The sequence below is a fragment of the Microcebus murinus genome, chromosome 16, assembly GCF_040939455.1.
Source record: "Microcebus murinus isolate Inina chromosome 16, M.murinus_Inina_mat1.0, whole genome shotgun sequence".
NCBI lineage: Eukaryota > Metazoa > Chordata > Mammalia > Primates > Cheirogaleidae > Microcebus > Microcebus murinus.
Genome location: NC_134119.1, coordinates 9867027 through 9886842, shown reverse-complemented (window position 1 = coordinate 9886842; position 19816 = coordinate 9867027). Strand labels below are relative to the sequence as shown.

Sequence of the window (19816 nt, the reverse complement as noted above, 5' to 3'; positions counted from 1 at the left end):
GAGGATGCCTTCCCACTGAAGCCTTAAATAATTCTGTTATTCAGTGTGCCCCTGTCTGAGGACGAGGAGGATCTTATCCCCATCCTACAGGTGGAAAGACCGAGGTCTAGAGCAGTAAACTGACTTGCTCACGGTCTCATGGGTACTTAGTGGTATGGTCAGGAAGAGGAATCGTCAGTAGATCCAGGTGTGGTCCAGGATCTACTGCTTCTATGTTCTCTCCACTTCGCTGGGAGTATTTTCATCTCAATGCTGGAAGGAAGAATGGCTTTTCAACACCCAAAATGTTGTCTTTCCCTCCTTTTGTCCTCATTCCTGGTACACACCTAATTGCTGCAGCCTGATGGCAGATTTTTGAAGGAGTTAGTGGGAGAGAAAGTGGGAAAATATGTACTCTAGAATCCTTTTGTGTAAAAGCAAGGCGGGAGCAAGACGTTACCCCCAAGGGTATTAGCAATCATGACAACTAAGCCCGACTCCCCGCCAGGCTCCGCTGGGACACAGAACCCTGATGCCGAGACAACCTCCGTGCCATGAGTCACGCTGAGCCCTGCAAGTAGAGGTGGCCTCAGTCCCTCCGTATTGAGTGCCCCAAGGAGGAGACTGATCATAAGCACAGGTTTTGGGGGCCACCTGCCCGAGCAGACTGAATCCTTGCGGGACACTGCACAAACTCCTCAACTTACTTAGCCTCAGCCTCCCCATCTGTAAAACGGGCTTAAGGTGTTGTGAGGACTATATGAGACACTGCACTGTGAACACGTAGCCTGATGCCCAGGGCACAGGACACACTCGAGAAAAGTGAGTTATGCTTCTTTTGCGACTGCTCTCTGTTTGCCCTTGCCTCTGCACGCGAATAATCAGGGCTGGAATCAGCATTCAGTGTTTAACGCTGTACCTTTCACTCCGGCAAACCAATGGTAACAACTTACCCCCAGTTATAACAACTTGTCATCTCCATCCCCCCACCCCATGCCAGGCACTGGACGGTACCAGTGCTAATGCTCACACCCATGCCACAGGCAGGACTGCCCAGCGCCACTTAGCAGATGAATCCAGAGCACCAGGAGATTCAGGGACTTGCCCAAGGTCTATCAGCTGGAATGTGGCCAGGTAGGGGACATAAACTGGCCTGGTGGGGTAACAGCTCCAAAGCATAGTCTAATTCCCTGGCGTTTCCCATGGGAACCACATAGCCATATGCACCTAAGCAAAGGGGCCAGCTGCCCACCCCTTGCATGGCACAGCCACGTGCCCCTGTCAAAAGTAACAGCTGCCCCCCCCCACCTGCACAGTGTGGCCATGTGCACCTGTGCGGAGGTGCCAGCCACCCACCCACCTGCATGGTGCTGATACACAGGCTCCTGTGAATCACGAACTGGCTGAGGGCCGCTGACCGCTTGTAGCTGTTCCGGCCGTGCACCATGAGTAACCGGCCCAGATGCTTAAACTGAGTGATGGAGAAGTCTGCAGCCAGGGAAGCCTGCTTTCCTTCCTAAAATCCAATGAAATTGGGCACAGTCAGAAGCACAAGAGGTCAAGACAAACACATTTTTTTTTAAATTGAAAAAGCAAGACGTTGTAAGGAGATCTTTGAAGAACTTCAATAAAGCGATTCTTTGGTTTCAAGCTATACTCAGTTGGTGGTCCAAGTCTAAATCTGATTTAAAAGAGGAATTTATTTAAATAAATTAAAAAAACCATTCTGGATCACAGATCATTATCATTTGGAGGTCGAGTGGACCTAATATTAACCCTTGGGGGTTCAGCTCCCCCCTACAAATGACAAAGAATCATTCAAAGATAGGTGTTTTTATAACATTCGGTTCCCTGAAGAGCTAAACATGAGGTGAGAAATCTGATGCTACTGACAACAGGAGAGGTGGGGTGTCCCTGACCATACAGCTCTGCACGTTTACAGGAGTGGGAATCACAGGGCAACCAGGTAATGGAAGCCTCCCGCTGTAAAAGGTAGGTAATGGCCAATAATACGGGACAGTCGGGTGGTGGCAATTCCGGATGTGTCACTCACACCAAAACCAGACTCTGAACCAAATCAATCCAACCGACAAACACTGCAGGACACCCTACAGCTGTCCCAGGTGCCTCAAAAATATCATTGTTACAAAAACAAAACACCCCTCTCCATGAAAAAAAAAAAAAAGATGGGGAAAAGTGTTTTACATTAAACAAGATTAAAGAGACAGAAAGACATACTAATAAATTTAGTTTATGATACTTATTGGTTCCTGGAGCTTTTTTTTCTCTTTAAGCTTTGAAGATATTTTGAGAACAACTGGGGACATGTGACCACGAACAGCACATAGTATCACTATATCAATGCTACCTTTGGGGGGTGACAATGTTATTTCGCTCACACAGGAGAATGTTCTTGTCCTTAGGGATTCACACTGAAGTATTTAGGGGTAACTTATAATTATGTGCAATTTACATTCCACCGATTCAGAGAGAGAGAAAGAACGTGGCAAAGGTTAACAACTGGCAAATCGAAGCGAAGACTAGATGGATATTCATTGTTCTAAAATTTAACTTTTCTGAAGGGAAAATGATATTTTTCAAAATAAAATGGTACAGGGAAGGGAAGAACTGAGGGTTCTGCATGCTCTGATGTAGAAAGAAACCGCAGGTACAGCAGATTTAAGCAAGCTGCCTAACACAGTGTATTTTTATATGTTTTTATATATTTTTATATGCACAGTATATTTTTAACTTAAAATTATACATGAAAATAATACGTGTATGTGTAAGTTATATGTATATAGGACGAATATATACATGCTCATAACCAGTAACATACACATGGTGAAAGTTTTGGAGGCATAACCAACGCCATTAGTTTGAAGCAGCTATCTAAAAGCAAGAATGCACTTTATTTCTAAATTGTTTTGATTTTTTGGAGGGAGCACTTACTACTTTACACTCCAAAAAACAAAGGAATCAGAATACAATTTTTCAACAGAAGAGGAAATGTTTTAGTTCTATATAGGAAAGAATTCTATTAAATTCAAGTGTGCTCTTTAAAATCTACATCCAGGGAACCTATACAGATTTCCGACAAAGTCAAGAATCATTTAACTCTGCAACTTCAAATAATTGCCATGTGAATGAGAACCAGAGAACCAAAGAAACAGACAGGGTAGGAAAGGAACAAACAAAAAGGCCTATGGTTTAGCCACATTCGTGAAGACATGCAGCAAAACCCCGAGGAGGGCATTTCTAGTCTTCCCTCGGGGCTTTGGTATTCTTATTTCACACACAGCTCTAACAAACACGGTGACCGATCCTCTGGCCAGTAGTCATTGAGAGATCACAAAGGGTAAATTATAAGAGGTAAGTTCACGATGGACAAGGAGGGAAAGACAGAAATTATTTCATAGCACAAAAATTCTTTCTTTCTTTCCTTTCTTTTCTCTCTCTTCTTTCTTTATTGCTTTTAGCTATGGGGGCTGGCTCTTGCTCAGACTGGTCTGGAACTTCTGAGGTCAAGCCATCCTCCCACCTTGGCCTCCCAGAGTGCCAGGATTACAGACGTGAGCCACCGCGCCCGGCCTATAAAAACTTTTAAAAACTGTAGCCAATGCGGCCTTGTAGGGAGAGCAGGCCCTGCCCCATTCTCCTACGGCCCCCAAGAGATCAGCACACAGCGTGATAACTGACGCTTTCACTGGCGATGCTTAGGACCACGAAAAAGCCAAAGCACTTCCATGGTACCCTAAGAATATAAAAGAATTTTTTTTTTATTATTTAGGTTTTGGCAAGCAAAAAGTCAGCGGTTATTTGTCTATGAGATATAGCCGTACAGAGCCTGGCTTCCAGGTAAGCGTGATACACGGTTCCTTGCGTTTTACGGTTCTTGTCTGGAATCTCCAAAAGCACCAAGGCTGTGTCTCGGAGGGAAAAGAACACAGTGAAGACACCCCGGCTCGTGGCTCCGAGCGGGGGGGAATGCGCTCACCTTTCCTTCCACCCCCACTCCGCAGTCAGACTCCTGGATCATGCTGACGTCATTGCCGCCGTCCCCTGCGGGCCACACAGACCAGAGAGAAGAGGTGACCCCCGCGTCTCACACACAGCGAAACACGCCTGCCTCCCGCGGAGCGCCTGCTATAAACGCCTTGCCCGCCCTGCCCCGGGCAAGCTCTCCAACCACCCGTGCCTTCGGGATCCGAGCTCACAGGCGCCACGTGGCTGAGCGTCAGAGAGACCGGGTGACGTGCCAAGCATCCTGGCACTGAGCGGGGCGGCAGGCTGCACCCGCCTGGGCACCTGCAACCGCCGCCCGCGCTCCTGTGCACGCAGCGTCACGCCAGCAACAGCCAGCACTGCTCACGTTGACACTGACCACGCACCGCGGCCGGCGCTTCTGAAATGCGACCCTCTTTCGCCCTCGTGAGCACCGTTTGAGGACAGCACTGCTATTATCCCCACCCTGCAGATGAGCAAACCGAGGCTCAGACGGGTGAAGGAAGCCGCCTGGGGCACCCAGCTGGTAAGATTTGAACCCAGACCCAACTCCTCGGCATGTGGTCGCCAGCCTTCCGGAACGCTGTGTTCCTGTGTCCCTGGCAAAGGAGGAGAGGCCCTGGGACATGCTCATCTGCTCTCTCTCCAAGGGAAATACTGAAAGTAATAACAGAAGGAGAGCCGAAGTCTGTGGGGAGGGGAAAGGCACGACCTGAGCAAAGTCTGGGGACTGTGAAGACGCAGGAGCAGCGGCCGTCTATCCTTCCGGAAGGCAGCGCCGGTGCCCCGGGAGGCCGGGGCCAGCGGCGCGGCCGGGCGGCGCCTACCTACTGCGCAGGTGAGCTTCCCGGTGCGCTCCTGCAGCAGGCGCACGATCTGGGCCTTCTGGGTGGGGGCGCAGCGGCAGCAGACCACGGCCGGGCACTGGCAGGCCAGCTCCATGAACTCGTACTCGTAGAACTTGAGGCAGACCTGAGGGTGCAGGGGGAGGGGTCAGCCAAGGTCACCCCCTAGCGTGCAGGGCCCCCCGGCAGCAGGAAGAGGCGCGGGCTCTCGGGAGGACCCTGCTCTCGGGGGGTCCCCGAGCTCACCTCCAGGGAGTCTCCGGAGATGACCAGGGCGCAGTCGTGCTTCCTGCGGAAAGCGTTCAGCTCGAGGTGGGCCTCCCCGCGGTTGGTCACCTGGCAGGGGACAGAGAGGTGGAGAAGGCATTTCTCTCGGGAGATGAAAGGAAAATAAACAGCAGCCACCACGGCCAAGGGCCCTTCCCCGTCCCCCACCCCAGACCCAGAGCCAAACGAAACCCTGGTGGTTACGATTCGGCGGGAATCGGGAGAGCGTGTGCACCGAACATCTCCCTCCAAGTCCCCGGCACTAAGTGACTGTACTTTCATCGTGTGCCAGGCACGGTGCTGGGTGCATTTCACGGATCGTCCTCGTTTATCCTCACACGAGCTCTGAGAGGTGCGTGAGGACAACAGCTCTATTTTACACTTAAGGACACTGCAGGGTGGTGAGATGTGTTAGCCTGCCTGAAGTCACGCAGCTAGCACACTGCAGAGCCCGTGCTCAGAGCCAGGCAGCTCAGGGGCGCCCACTTTTTCTGTAAAGGACCAGGTGTTAAACCCGGCAGACTTTGTGGCCCACGTGGTCTCGGCCACAACTACCCCACTCTGTTCAGAGGCAGCCGTACATGACACATAAACCAGCGGGCACGTCTACATTCCAAACAAAACACTTGTTATGCACAAAATCAGGTGGCCATTGCACGGGCCGTAGTGAGCAACCCGAGTTCTAGAACATACGGTCAATTCTCGTTACGTGTGGTAGCTGTGTTCTTCTACGAAGTTGCTGCAAACACTGAATTAGCAAATACCGAACCACTGCCTGTAGCGGAAATACAGGGTTAGGTTCCTGCAAGCCTCTGGTCACGGCATTTTCACCCATGCATAACCTTGTTTGATTCGTGTTCCTGCTTAAAGACACCTCGACCCGTGGACACTGCACTCCCAGCTAACGGCACTGTGACTCCTGCCTGCAGGAAGCGAGGCCACCGCGCGTGTTTTCTCCTGGGCTTGGGACACTAGACAGCACCTCGGCGCTGTGCTGGGGGCCGTTTCCAGCGGCAAAGTGCCAGCAAAAAGCAGAGAAATGTGGAAAATCCGATACTTAAATGAACTAGAAAGAGGACACTCGTGTCCAGGACAAGAGCTGAGACAAGAGGGTGGAGCACTGCCCTGTTCAGTCTCAGCTGGGAACGCGAGTGGCGGACGGCCCACGTTTTTCACCACCCTACGTCTGTCTGCTGGTGGCCGTGAGATGCTGTGAGTATTGATTCCGGGGTCCCCGATAAGCTTCAGGGAGCAGGCGAATTCACACGGAATCCGTGAATCCTGACCCTCCACTCTATCTGCCTCTGCACAACACTGCTGTTCCAAAATCGCTGGATTTCTTGAAGCTTCTGTGTGCTATGGACCAAAGGCAGGGCTTGGGGGAACCCGGAAACATCTGGAGTCCCTCCAGTTGTCTGACATCAGGGCTCTGATTTCAGACAGTGGGACTGCCACATCCTGCCCCCAAGGGGACCTAGCACCCCTCTCGTCCCTCACGCAGTGAAGCCCAGGACGGTCCCGCTGGGAGGAGCTCCTGACGCATCACTTGTCCGTGCCTGCTACAAGGGCGGGCAGTTTCTCATCCGCCACCCAACTCTCCCCCAGCAAAGGGCTCTCCAGCGTCCCTAGATGTGTCCCTTCAGGGGACAGGCAGGCCAGTGTCCGTGGTCTGAAACTTCTTTCTTATCCAAGCACTTGGCCTTCGGGGGTTCAGCGAAGTCCTGGGAATCATATGCACCAGGGGTCCTCGAACTTTTTAAACAGGGGGCCAGTTGACTATCTCTCAGACCGTTGGAGGGCCGGACTATAGTTTAAAAAAAACTATGAGCAAATTCCTATGCACACTGCACGTATCTTATTTTGAAGTAAAAAAACAAATGGGCAGAAACACCCGCATGTGGCCCGCGGGCCGTAGTTTGAGGACGCCTAAGATGCACAATTTCTCACGTTCGAGCTGATCTGCCTCTTTCCGAGGGTGGTGTCTAACTCTCATCTGCTGTGCAAAGGGGACCACGACCCCCAAAACGGTTAACAGCCCAGCGTCAGCACAGGGCTGGAACGCGGCGCTCCCAACCCACTGCCGGCAGGAATTCCTCAGCCTGCACCGGGGTCTCGCGGTAATCCCGCCCAAACCCACCGCGGCCTAGGCTGCTCCCCTAGGCTGCTCCCCTAGGCTGCTCCCCTAGGCTGCTCCCCACCCTCCACTGCTCCCCACCCTACGCTGCTCCCCACCCTCCGCTGCTCCCCACCCTCCGCTGCTCCCCACCCTCCGCTGCTCCCCACCCTCCGCTGCTCCCCACCCTCCGCTGCTCCCCACCCTCCGCTGCTCCCCACCCTGGGCGATCCACACGCTGCCCCTTCCCTCTTTGGGGGCCCGCTCGAGGTCACAGGACAAACCGAGGCATCACCCCCACGTGGCCCGGCACAGAGGACACTTTACCAGCCGGAAGATGTGGATGTCCTGGTTCCTGGTCACCAGATGTGCGTTCTTCGCTGTGCATGTCGCTGTCTCCAGCTTGTCCCCCGTCAGCATCCAAACCTGAAACCACGGCACGAGAGAGGTCCTGACCGTTAGCGTTTGAGGCCGCCTGTCGCCTGCGTCAGCCGAGTTCCCAAGACCTGAACTTGGTATGTGCCGTGTACCCCCTCGAGGCTCATGGTGTCCCCAACACACCACGGGAAGTGTTCTGGCTCCAGGGCTGCGGGGCCTGACCAACCACTGCTGGGGCGGCAGAAGCTGCCCGGACGCTTTTAGAACTGTTAGAACACGGAGCGTCCCTCCGTGTGCTGCAGGAGGCCCGTGAAGCTCGGTCTTCCGACCTCATAGTCCTCCTTCTGGGCACTTTTCTCAAAGCAATGAAGACTCTCAACGAAGGGAAAGGCTGCACACACGCGAAGTCTCCTCCCTGCCCCACAGGAAACACTGACTGGTGACACCGCAGACTTCCCACGCGGTCGGATGCCCGTGACATCTGTCCCGGGGTTTAACTCTGCCTCTAAAACAGCGACAGTGACTGACCCGGGGTCCTCCACGCCTCGTATCTGCTCACTCCGCATTTCGCTGCCGGGGGCTCGGAGAGGGTAGGTGACTTGCCCCAAAGCCACACCGTGACCTCGTGTCCTAGCCTGGCTGGAGCTTGCCTGGAACGTGCTTCCTGCTCTGTTCTACCTCGTTAACCCTTTCGCTCTCTTTGCTCCCAGCAGGGAGAAGTCCTGGGCTACTGGACGGAGGAAACCTGGACGGTGGGGGGCAGAGGGGCGCACGGGGGCGGGGGGAGGGCGACGCCCTCCCGGCGACGTTATGAGACAGGGAAACGGAAGCACTGAGAGGCAGAGTCACTCGCCAAGGGCTGCACAGGGTGGGATGGGGACCCAGGCAGACAGAGCGTCAGGAGGGGGGCGCCGGGCACTGCTGGGGCTGTGCCGCCGGCCGGTCCCTCTGGGTTGACCCTCGGTATCCCGTCCGGCCTGAAAACAATATGCTTTTAAGTGATCCTGGTTTAGCACCGTTTTCAGAGTTTGAGGTAATAAGAGGACAGACACTGGGGAAGGCGCTGCAGGCTGAAGTTCTAGAAAACCATGGAAAGCACCATCAGGGGCGCCGTGGCTAACGTCCTCGCTGGGACGACGGGAAGCGGGAGCCGCCCCACTGGGTGTCTGTAGCCGGAAAAGGCGCTGAAGGGGAGTTTTCCCGAGAAGATCACACCGCAGACCTTAACTGCAAGCTGACTGCTCCGCCCAGACACCCGTGCCCTCACCCCCTTTGCATCTAAAAGGGGAAACCAGAAAGAGAGGTCGGGCTGCACTTCAAGAATAAATCTCAATCTGGTCTCTGGACTAGAACAGTCCTGAGGAGGAGGAAACCCCGGGACAGAGCTGGGAGCAGAAAATGGAATCTCAGGACTCCGGGAGCAGAACTCTCAGCCACTGCCGGCGTCCGGGTCTACACACAGTGGTGCAGCAGGAACGGGCCTCCGGCCGCCGGACTTCCGAACACGGGATCTTGCTGGAAATTCCCTCGGGGTGAACTAAACCGGTGGGCCCAAGGTGCGTGACAGAGTGTGGTTCACAAGGAAACACGGACGCACACGCGTGAGCGGCCAGCGGGCCTGAACGTATGCAGCCTGGCGCCTCATCCGACCCTGCTCGGGCTCCTCCCGAGGGCAGCCCCAGGACGCGGCAGAGCACGCGTGTCCTCGGGAGCTGGCCGGCGGGTCTGCTGGACCCCACGCGGCTCACCGAGAACCGGGGTCCCCCGCGCCCCCCACTGGCCTCTCCAGATGGAACCACTGAACGTGCTCTGGGGGCCCCGAACCGAAGAGCACAGAGCGCAAACAGGACAGACGCTGGCGCCCACGGTCACTCTGCCGGAGGGTGGGTCGGCCGGTCACTCGGCCGCACCGACGGGCCAGCTCGCCGGCCGCGCACACTGGACGCTGCTCGGCACCAAGTGACGGGGAGCCTGGCGTGATCGGGGAGGCCCTCGCGTGGTAAAAGCAAAGGCCACTCGGTGTCTCCCGAAATCAGGGCTGTGGGGGCAGGAGTGACGGCCGTGGCCGTCGTAGACGGGGCATCCCCGGCGCCCTCTCTTACGCCTGCACACGCTCCCCCATGTCTCACGTCTCTACTCTGCCGAGGGGTGACTGCTCTGGGGGCAGGGGGGCCTCCCGCGCAACAGCCGGGCCCTGGCGGGCGCCTACCTTGATGCCGGCGTTCCGCAGGGTCTCCAGCGTGGGCCGCACGTCCGCCTGCAGCTGGTCCTCCACGCCCGTCAGGCACAGCAGCTCCATCTCCATCTCCAGGCTCTCGATGACCGTGGCCACTTTGAGGGAGCGGTCGTGCACGCTCAGCTTGGCCTGCACGTAGCGCGCCTGGGACACACAGCAGACGCGGTCGCCGCTTAGGGCGGGAGAGGCCGGGCTGACCCACCGGTGCCGAGAGCGGGCGGCCGCGCCTGATCCCTCCACGGCGGGCGGGCTGGGACCCCGCGGGGAGGAACAGGCTCCCTGCCCGCTCCCGAGTCACGAGTGCAGACACGGAGGGCGACAGACCCGGCTCCCACCCTGCGCTCTACGCTCGCCTGCTCCGACTCTTTCAGCAAGTCCCTTAACTTCCCCGAGCCTCACTTGCTTCCGATCACAAAATGGCAACGACAGCGCCAACCTCACGGGGCTGTCTCAAGGACTAGCACAACCCGGGATCTGCAGACAGACGAGGTAGCTCCCACGCACGCACGCACCCTGAAACCCAAACTCCGGGGCGCCCGGTTTCCTAAAGACAAAGGCCCACTCCCGAAGATCACAGCCCCAACCCTCTGTTTATTGCCTCTTTATGTCATGTTAGCAAGAACCTGGAAGAAAACCTAAAACCCCCTAATGAACTTATTCAAAACATATGCTTTCAAATTAAAGTCAGGTAGCATTTAGCGGGGGCAGAGCGCTTGTTAAATAAAGGCTTACAGAGGACACACACACACGCAAAGGAGTCAGACCTCCAGGGTCTCTCCGGGGGCGGCAGGCCAGGGGCCCAGGAAGCCGTCCCCTGGCCTCGCCGTCCCCTGGCCTCACCGTCCCCCGGCCTCGCCGGCCTCACCGTCCCCTGGCCTCACCGTCCCCCGGCCTCGCCATCCCCCGGCCTCGCCGTCCCCTGGCCTCGCCGTCCCCTGGCCTCACCATTCCCTGGCCTCGCCGTCCCCCTGCACTCGGCTTTCCACCAAGCACCAGCACACGGAGTGAACACAGCAAGGACCCCGCCCTCGGGGAACACACAATCCCTGGGACAAGGTGACACGAACAATCCACGATCTAGTTCAACTCCGGCAGTTTTACAGCTGAAAGAAATCAGGGCTCCAAAAGGGTGATCTGTGCCCATTTTCCTGCAGGTATACTCTGTGCCAAGGATAAAGCTTCGGGGAGCAAACCGGACTCATAAAGTCCCTGCCCTCAAAAAGATTTGATCCCAGAAAACCGATGGATAAAACAAATGTTAAAAAAAATAAATAAATAAGGTCATTAAAGAGGATCATGAGCATGGTGAGGAACGTTGAATGGGGTGGGGGATGGAGAGGGACAGGCAGGCTGCCTCAGAGAGACAATCCAGGAGGCCCTCTTGTGGGAGGCAGCGTTTGTGCTGCGGGAGTGGGCCACGGAGCCCCGTGGGGGAAGAGCTCCGGGCAGAGAGAACAGCAAGTGCAAAGACCCTGTGGCAGCAGTGCCCCCAGTCTGCTCAGAAATGACGTCAGGACAGCTCGACAGAATGGGCTGGGGGACGCTGGAGGAGATGGGACTGGGGAGGGCAGGGCTGCAGAAACAATGGAGAGGTCCCCACACCACTTACTTCAAAGTCCTGATACTGCTCCTCCGCTAGAGACTTCTTGGCCACCACGAGCACCCGCAGCCCTTCCCGGGCCATGTTGCCGCACTGGAAGGCAGACGGCGGTCGGTGAGAGCTGGGCCCAGGGCTGGGCCCCAGGGACCCCGGCTGTCCCCGGGGAGGGCCTGCACGCTGATGCGGACACCCCCCTCCCAAGCGGACGGGGGAAAGGGCAAACCAGAAAACCGCTTTCCCCTAAGGCCATCTTCCCTGGAGTGACCCTTCCGTAGGGGACATTGCATTGGGGCAGCCGTGGGCACAGCGTATGTGCTGGAATCTAAGTCAACGTTATAACAAGACTTCACACGCAAATGTGGACTGCTGAATCGGTGGAAAAATCGAACACCTGACAAAACCAGGTGCATTTTCCCAAATGACCACCCTCAATGATGGCTAAGGAGTAGCTGCCGCTGTGTGCTCCCAAGAAAGGTAGTTGTCAAGTGAAGAACATTCCAGAGTGTCTAACATGCTAAGTGCAACTGTCAAAAAAACACATCCTGTTTCCTTCACCCCCGTTACCTGCCCGGCTCCTGCAGGCATTTGGGTGCAGACCCCTGAGTAGGAAATTACTAGTTATGATGTTACCAGAACATCAGTGTCTGTTACGTGCACTTTGCACGCTGCCTAGCATGGGAAGGGGCCCTGGAGCAGAAGGAGGGTGTTCGATAGTTAGTAAAATGTGAATTTCCTGCCTGGAGCTGAGAGAAGGGACAAAAATGGCCCAAGACACCCTAGCGTTCCTTCCCCCCTGCCGCCGGCCACCTGTGCACAGCACAAACACGTGGGCAGCCTCGGACGTGACCCCAGTTCCAGGATCCCCACCTCCTGGGACTCACACCCTTGTACAATCACCCCGCTCCTTGAGTGTGTGCTGGACCTAGTGACTCCTCCCCGACACTCACAACAAGGCTGAGGTGAGGGGACGTTGTGTCTGGGTTCAGGTCACCAAAGACAGTGACCCTGCCTTGTGCATCCTCTCCCGCTCCCTCACCTGCTCACTCTGATGAAGGCAGTCACCAGGTCCTGGCTGCCCCACGGAGAGGCCCACATGGCAAGGGACAGAGGGTGGCCTCTGGCCCACAGCCGGCAAGAACCTGAGGCCCTCGTCCAGCAGCCCGGAAGGGGCTGACCGCTGCCACAACCACCCAGTGAGCTCGCGGGTGGATCCCGCCCCGGTCGAGTCTGGAGATGAGACCGCAGCCCTGGCTGACGCCTTGACCGCAGCCTGGGGGAGGCCCCGGAGCAGAGGACCCAGCTGAGCACACCTGCATCCCTGACCCACAGGACCCACGGAAGGAAACGCCTGCCGTTTTAACCAGGGCAGTCTGTTACACGGCCACCGGTGACCACCGCAGAGGCCACCTCACTGTACCACGCAAGGCACCACCTCTTCAGGACGTGCCTCCGAGGCCTGGTTTCCACGCCCTGGCCAAGCTCACCTCCTCCTCCAGCCAGTCGTTGTACTGCACGATGCCGGCCATGACGACGTCGGCGCCCTTCATGTAGAACGTGATCTCTCCGGTGGATTCATCCTGGAGACAGAGGCCAGGAGGCATGAATAACTGAAAGGAACACCCTCCTTCTGTAACGCCTGCTTCCCGTGACAGTGCACAGAGTGCACTTAACAGACGCTAATGCTTTCTCACTTGGCCGAAGATGAAAAGTGAAAGGGGCCTCGCTTTGGGGCAAAGGCTGCGGGAAGCAGAAGAAAACTCAGAGCATTAGGAAAATTATTAAGTGATGCAAGCAGGATCAAAAGGACTTGAGCCCTCTGTTTGGAAGGTTATTGCTGTTCTCACTGGCATGAACTCTCATGTCATAATTTCAGGCTCATACACAGGACTGCCAGTACCACCAAACCGTGCTCCACCGAAAGCTCAGGGCAGGTCGTGACCCAGGCCAGGGTTTCTCACCCTCGGCACCATGAACATTTGGGGCCACGTGATTCTTTGCTCTGCGGGACCCTCCTGGCGTTGAGTGACGTCCCTGGCCTCGACACGCTAGATACCAGCAGCACCCCCATGGCGACAAGCAAAACGTCTCCAGACGTTGGCAAATGCCTCCCGGGGGCACATGGTCTCAGTCAAGAACCTCTGTCTATCTGGGGACGTGCCTAGAGCTCAAGCTGACCGGGTTTTCTGGGAAGTGGGTAACACCACCGCACGGCACGGGCTCCCAGTTGTGTGCAGCTGGACAAGTGACTTCTCTTCCCTAAACCTCGGTCTCCCCATCTGTGAGACAGAAACTGTTGCCGCAGAGATTGCCGTGGCTGAAACCAGATAATTCACACGGAGGAGCAGGTAGCCCCGGGCCAGGTACGCATAAGGCGCCCTCTTGGTGGTGGCGTCATTCCTGCTGGGAGGAGAGTAACTTCTCCAGCCCCTCGATCTATCGTATTGCACGTGGAGAACGAGGCCTGGCCCGGGATTCTCAAGGCAGCAACTCTGCCCCCAACGGACACCTGGAAATGCCTGGTGACGCTTCTGGCTGTCACACCCAGGGTGTGCTCCCGGCCTCTCAGCGCCCTGCCGCACACACCGCGGCCAAGAACTCGCCCGGCTCCCCACGGCCACGGTGCCGGGACTAAGAAATCCGGCTTGGAGGAAGGGGGGGACCACTGCCTCACTCCACCCACCCCTCCGCAATTCGCGTTTCTGGGAGGGGAGGCGGCAGAGACGGGCGAGGAGATGGGGCCCGGCCACCACCCCTGCACCCGCATTCTGCCATCTCGGGAAGCCCAGAACCAATGCCTTTAACCTCTTCACTAACTATGAAATAAATGCCCAAGGCCAAGTTAGCGGTCTGGTTTCCTCTTTTAAATGACTTTCGAACGCCCTCCCATAGCTGACAGCCCTCTAGATCCACGCGATGACTCACACAGCGTCCCCCGGGTCAAGACCAGGCGCCCGAGTTTTAAAGGCGAATGACCAACAACTGCACGTTTATCTCGGGCGGGCTGCTGCTCCGGCTGCCGGTGACTCAGGCCAGAGACAGCCGCGGGGTCTGAACATGAAAGCATCGGGGTTTTTTTCCCTTTCCCCTTCGCCCAAACGGCGCTTAACGACACGGCCGTAGGAAATCACGGCCCCCGACCCAGCTTCCTTTACTCTGGAAGGGGCTCAGGCTAGTTTAGAAGTTCTGTCCAATATAAATACTGCATCAACTATCTCCTCCCATGAGTCATTTCCTCCCACCGAGTTCATCCCAAGTTTATTTCGTTCCCATATTATGGCGGGATTACGCCATAAATTTACAGAGATGGGCTGGCCGTGTGGCACTGTCCCGGGGCCTCATCTCTCCCCACCGTGGCCTGTGTCTGGCACCTGCTCAAAGGGCTCCTTCTAGTGGGACAACAGCAACGGTGGTATGATCTACGCCAACGACCCCACTTCAGGGTCCCGCACAGGAAGGGAAGAAGGCATTGGAACATCTTGTGCACGACAAAAACAAAACAGAGACGCAACCTTCCTTCAGAAAGACAAGCACACAAGACCCAGAGAGACTGGCTTCTCTAACCTTGCCGAGGAGACCGAGATGCACGCAGAGAAATGACCTTGCTATGCGGATGCAGGAAGATGCCACCAAGTGCTGTGCACGAGCTCACGATGCTTAAAAGGCTTAACGGAACAGACAGGAGAGTGCCAAACGGTCAGCTGTCAGCAGTCGATAAACCAACCAGAGAGAAGTCTTAAAACTTCCTCACGTCGGGTAATTGGACAGTCGTTTGCATGTAGCACGCGGGTTACAGGAACATACCCGAACAGGGCTTCTCAGCCTCGGCACGAGGAACAGGCGGGGCCGGGTCATTCTCTGCCGTGGAGTCAGCCCTGTGCATTGCAGGATGCCGAGCACTAGAGGCCAGCACCCCCACCTGGGGGGGGGGGGCAGGCGACATGTTCAAATGCCTCCAGGATGCAAAACACCACACCAGAGGGGTATCGTGGGATTGTGCAAAGTGGGGAACGGGTCCACAAGCTCTGGACACTCATTTCTACCCACCCAAAGCAAAGATAAAGAGAGGTTGGAAAATGAAAAATATCGGCAAAATAATATGTCTTTAATTTAAAGTCAGCCTCGCAAAGACGGGTGCTCACAGTGTTATTTTTATTATGCCAAAAATGAGAAACAGCCTAAGCAACCAAAAACAAAAAAGAAAAGTTAATGAAATAGGGGTACGTTTTCTCAGCAAAACGCCATACACACATTCAAAAGCATTAAAATCACATTTTCATGGTGGGAGAAAATTCTTACCCTACACATACAGTTCCAATTCTATGAAAATGTGTGTGAACATTTACACTCCATATGCTTAGAAAAAAAGACTGAAAGGAAATCCCCTGAAAAGGTGAGAGTCTTAGGTGGTAAAAATGGAAATGAATAGTTTTAATCCCTTTTTTCCTTACATGTTTATTTATTCTCAATGCCTTTACTATAAATGTTGATATATATTTTTTTATAACCTGGGAAGGGGGGTGTGCTCTGTTAAAACAAAAACTGCTCATCTGACAATGTCCCATACTTCTGGGCACAGGGTCCCTTTTCCTGCTGTGGGAGACGCACGAGCCACCTCTCACAGAACGTGCCCGCGTCTGGGAACGGGAGTCCTTTGGGACTAAGCGACGGGTGGCGTACACCACTCACTGATTCTAGCGTGGCCAACACTGGGGACTCTTCCTTGACAATTCAGCCCTCCAATGACCTCAGCAGAGCCCACGGCCCTAGAACTCAAAAAAACAAAGGCTGGAACAAAATTAAAGTAATTCCACAGGAGACAGTGACTCTCATTCCCCCAGAAACACCCACCCGCAGGATTTATGCCGCCGCTTCCAGACCACGATGTTCTCGCGCTCAGACAGACGCGCACCCCAGACAGGGCGCGTTAGCCCTGGGCGCGGCCCGCAGGAAGGGCACAGCTGCGGGGGAAAACGCTCCCTCCCGGCCGAGAGTCGACAAGGGACACATCCGGCGGGGTCTGAAAGTGCCTGCCGGCATCTGGACGTAAAAATCCCTCAACGTGGGAGGCTCCAGAGCACGCTCATGGGTGCGTCACCGGGTCACCTGCACAGCAGCCGTGGCGGTGGGCAGCCTCCAAGACGGCTCGCGACGGTCCTCCCTCCTGGCGCTCACGAGCTGACCCACCGAGCGGCCCAGGCGGCAGCGAACCGCGAGCTAAGGCCCGACGGGCGGTCAAGAGCCAAGGCCCCCGTCCAGCAGCCCACCCGGAGCTGAACTCCGCCCACGACGCGGGCGCTGTCTGGACGCGCACCCCGCAGAGCCGGAAGACCCAGCCAAGCCACACCCGGACTCCTGGCCCGCAGAGACAGGCAGATGATCTTTAACACGGACACTGCAAAACCTCCTTGCTGAGACCCCAGTGGGTGCCTGAGACCGAGGACAGCACCCAACCCTATATACACTATGCTTTCCCTCTACACACACGTCTTTGATGAAGCTTAACTTTTAAACTAGACTCTGTAAGGGATGAAGGACAAAAACTAATAAAATAGAGCAACGATAACAATATACCATAACAAAAGAAAGCTGAGGGTTATTTGAACGCAGGCACTGAGATACCAAGACAGCCGATCCGATAACCCGCATAGCCGCTAAGTGACTAGCGGGTGGCAGTGTAGACGGCGTGGAGACGCTGGACCGAGAGAATACTCACATCCCCGGCGGACAAAGCAAGACAACACAAGACCTGCATCACGATACTCGGGACAGCGTGCAATTTGAAACTTATAAATTGTTTATTTCTCGAATTAATATTTAGTATTTTTAATTATTTAAGTACTTTTGTCCATTTAATATTTTTTTTTTGAACTGCAGTTGACCGTGGAACGTGAAACTGCAGATGAGGGTGGAGTCTCTATCGTTTTTTGAAGCCATTTAACGTGGGGTCATCTGTTATGCAGCAATACATAATTAACGTACTACCCGAACACTGCCACAGGGGCTCTGTGAGCCTCCCAACTCCCTCTCGCCACACCCCAGACAGCCGGGGACAAACCCCAGCCCCACTGTCCTCCAGCTGTGTGAACCCCGTGCAGGTTTTTTAGCCCCTCTCTACCTCAAATTTCTCCTCCGGCCAATGTCAATCACAATGGTGACCACCTCACTGCGTTACGGTCAGAATTAAATGAGTTACTTTATGCACATCACTTCGAACAGCCTCTGGCACACGGTAAGCACCACTTACATGCTACCTGTCATTACTGTCACTGTTGTTCCTACTGCTGCTTTTTGTTTGTTATTTTGAGACACAGTCTTGCTCTGTCACCTGGGCTAGAATGCATCAGCCTAGCTCACAGCAATCTCCAACTCCTGGGCTCAAGTCATCCTCCTGCCTCAGTCTCCCAAGTAGCTGGAACTACAGGCATGCACCACCATGCCCGGCTAATTTTTCTATTTTTAGTAGAGACGGGGCCTCCCTCTTGCTCAGGCTGGAATCGGACTCCAGACATCAAGCGATCCTCCCACCTCAGCCTCCCAGAGTTTAGATCACAAAATGTCTGATAATAGTATCTTAAAATACCTAACAATATGAACTTTTTTTTTCTTTTAGAGTTTATAATAATCTCTTCAGTTGTCTTGTGTTTTTTGTTGTCGTCGTGGATACAGAGTCTTACTGTCACCCTGGGTAGAGCGCAGTCACGTCACCATAGTTCACTGCAACCTCCAACCCCTGGGCTCTAAGTGTTCCTTCTGCCTCAGCCTCCCAGGTAGCTGGGACTACAGGCATGAGCCACAACACCTGGCTGGGGTTTTTTTCCCTTTCTTTTTGGTAGAGATGGGGTCTCACTCTTGCTCAGGCTGGTCTCGAACTCCTGAGCTCAAGCAATCTTCCTGCCTCGGTCTCCCAGAGTGCTAGGATTACAGGCAATACGAACTTACAGTAGGGATGGAGAGGAAAGGCATCTAGAAGGAACAGCTGAAGCTGCAAACAAATGGTTTCATTTCTTTAAAAAAAAAAATTCAAACCATAATACATATAAAACTATGGGTGAATCTCACAAATATAAATTTAAGCAAATGAACCCAGGCACAAAAGGGCATCTACTGCATGGTTCCACTTTAAGTTCAAAAAGAGACCCAACCCAATGGTAGGAGTCAGGACAGTGTGGTGACATCCTTGAGGGGAGGAGAACTGCAGTGATCAGAAAGGAGCATCGAGAGTTGCTGGGGAGATGGTGGGTCGGGTTCTGCTCCTTGTTCTGGATTCTGGTTACACGGAAATGTTAACTTTGTAAAAAAAAAAAAAAAGGGCTAAGCTGTACACTTACGACGTTTGCCCTTTCTCTGTATATGTTGTATGACAAAGGTTCAAAAAATACAAAAAGAAAACCTGACCTCAAAACTATGTACATCTATTATGCATAAAAAATTTATTTAAAAAAAGAAAAAAACTGAAATAAATATGATAAAATGACGACACTGAGTGAACACTATGTTGTTGTTTTTTTTTTACTAACTTTGTGGCTGTATGAATTTTTAAAAATTAAAAATATTTAACTACAACAAGGGTGTCAAGACCAGTCAATGAGGAAATAATAGTCTCTTCAACTAATGGTGCTAGGACAGCTGTATATCCATATGCAAAGGACTGAAGTTGAGCCCTTACCTCACACCATATATTAAAATGAACTCAAAATGGATCAAATGACCCAAAAAGCTAAAACTATAAAGCTCTTAAAAGAAAGTACACAGGTAAATCTTCCTGACTTTGGAGTTAGCAATAGATTCTTAGATATGACCCCAAAGACTAGAGCAATAACAAGAAAAATAGATAAATTTTAGCCAGGGGTGGGGCTGTGCACCTATAGTCCCAGCTACTTGGGAGGCTGAGGCAGGAGGATCACTTAAGCCCAGGAGTTTGAGGTTGCTGTGAGCTAGGCTGACACCAGGGCACTCTAGCCTGGTCAACAGAGTGAGACTCAGTCTCAAAAAAAAAAAAAAGATAAATTGGACTTGCTCAAAATTAGAAACTTCTGTCCATCAAATGACATTAACAAGAAAGTAAAAAGGTAACCTACACAATGAGTTTACAAATCATATGTCTAATAAAGGTCTAGTATCCAAAATATATAAAGGATCCTTTCAACTCAACAACAAAAGGACAACCCAGTTGAAAAATAGGCGAGGAGCTTGAACAGACATTTCTCCATGAAAGACACACAGATGGCCATAAGCATATAAAAGGATGCTCACTATCACTAGTCACTAGGGAAATGCACATCAAAGCCACAATGAAATACCCCCTCGTAACCTCCAGTACTACCATAATCAAAACAATGGAAAATGACAAGCATCGGCGAGGATGCGGCGAAACAGGAGCCTTGACCCACTGC

The 19816-nt window shown here is 53.8% G+C and overlaps 1 protein-coding gene across 2 annotated transcripts in view; it reads right to left on the bottom strand.

Moving 5' to 3' along the window:
- Window positions 1-19816, bottom strand: part of ATP9A (ATPase phospholipid transporting 9A) — a 120013-nt gene that overhangs the window by 14100 nt on the left and 86097 nt on the right. For both annotated transcript variants that reach the window (XM_020282080.2, XM_076010862.1), the window contains exons 16-23: window positions 12908-13000; window positions 11433-11516; window positions 9797-9967; window positions 7537-7635; window positions 5076-5165; window positions 4812-4956; window positions 3977-4041; window positions 1340-1495 (exon numbers count right to left, since the gene is read on the bottom strand). In XM_020282080.2, coding sequence (XP_020137669.2) covers window positions 1340-1495; window positions 3977-4041; window positions 4812-4956; window positions 5076-5165; window positions 7537-7635; window positions 9797-9967; window positions 11433-11516; window positions 12908-13000 — 903 coding nt within the window. The remainder of the gene's footprint in view (window positions 1-1339; window positions 1496-3976; window positions 4042-4811; window positions 4957-5075; window positions 5166-7536; window positions 7636-9796; window positions 9968-11432; window positions 11517-12907; window positions 13001-19816) is intronic.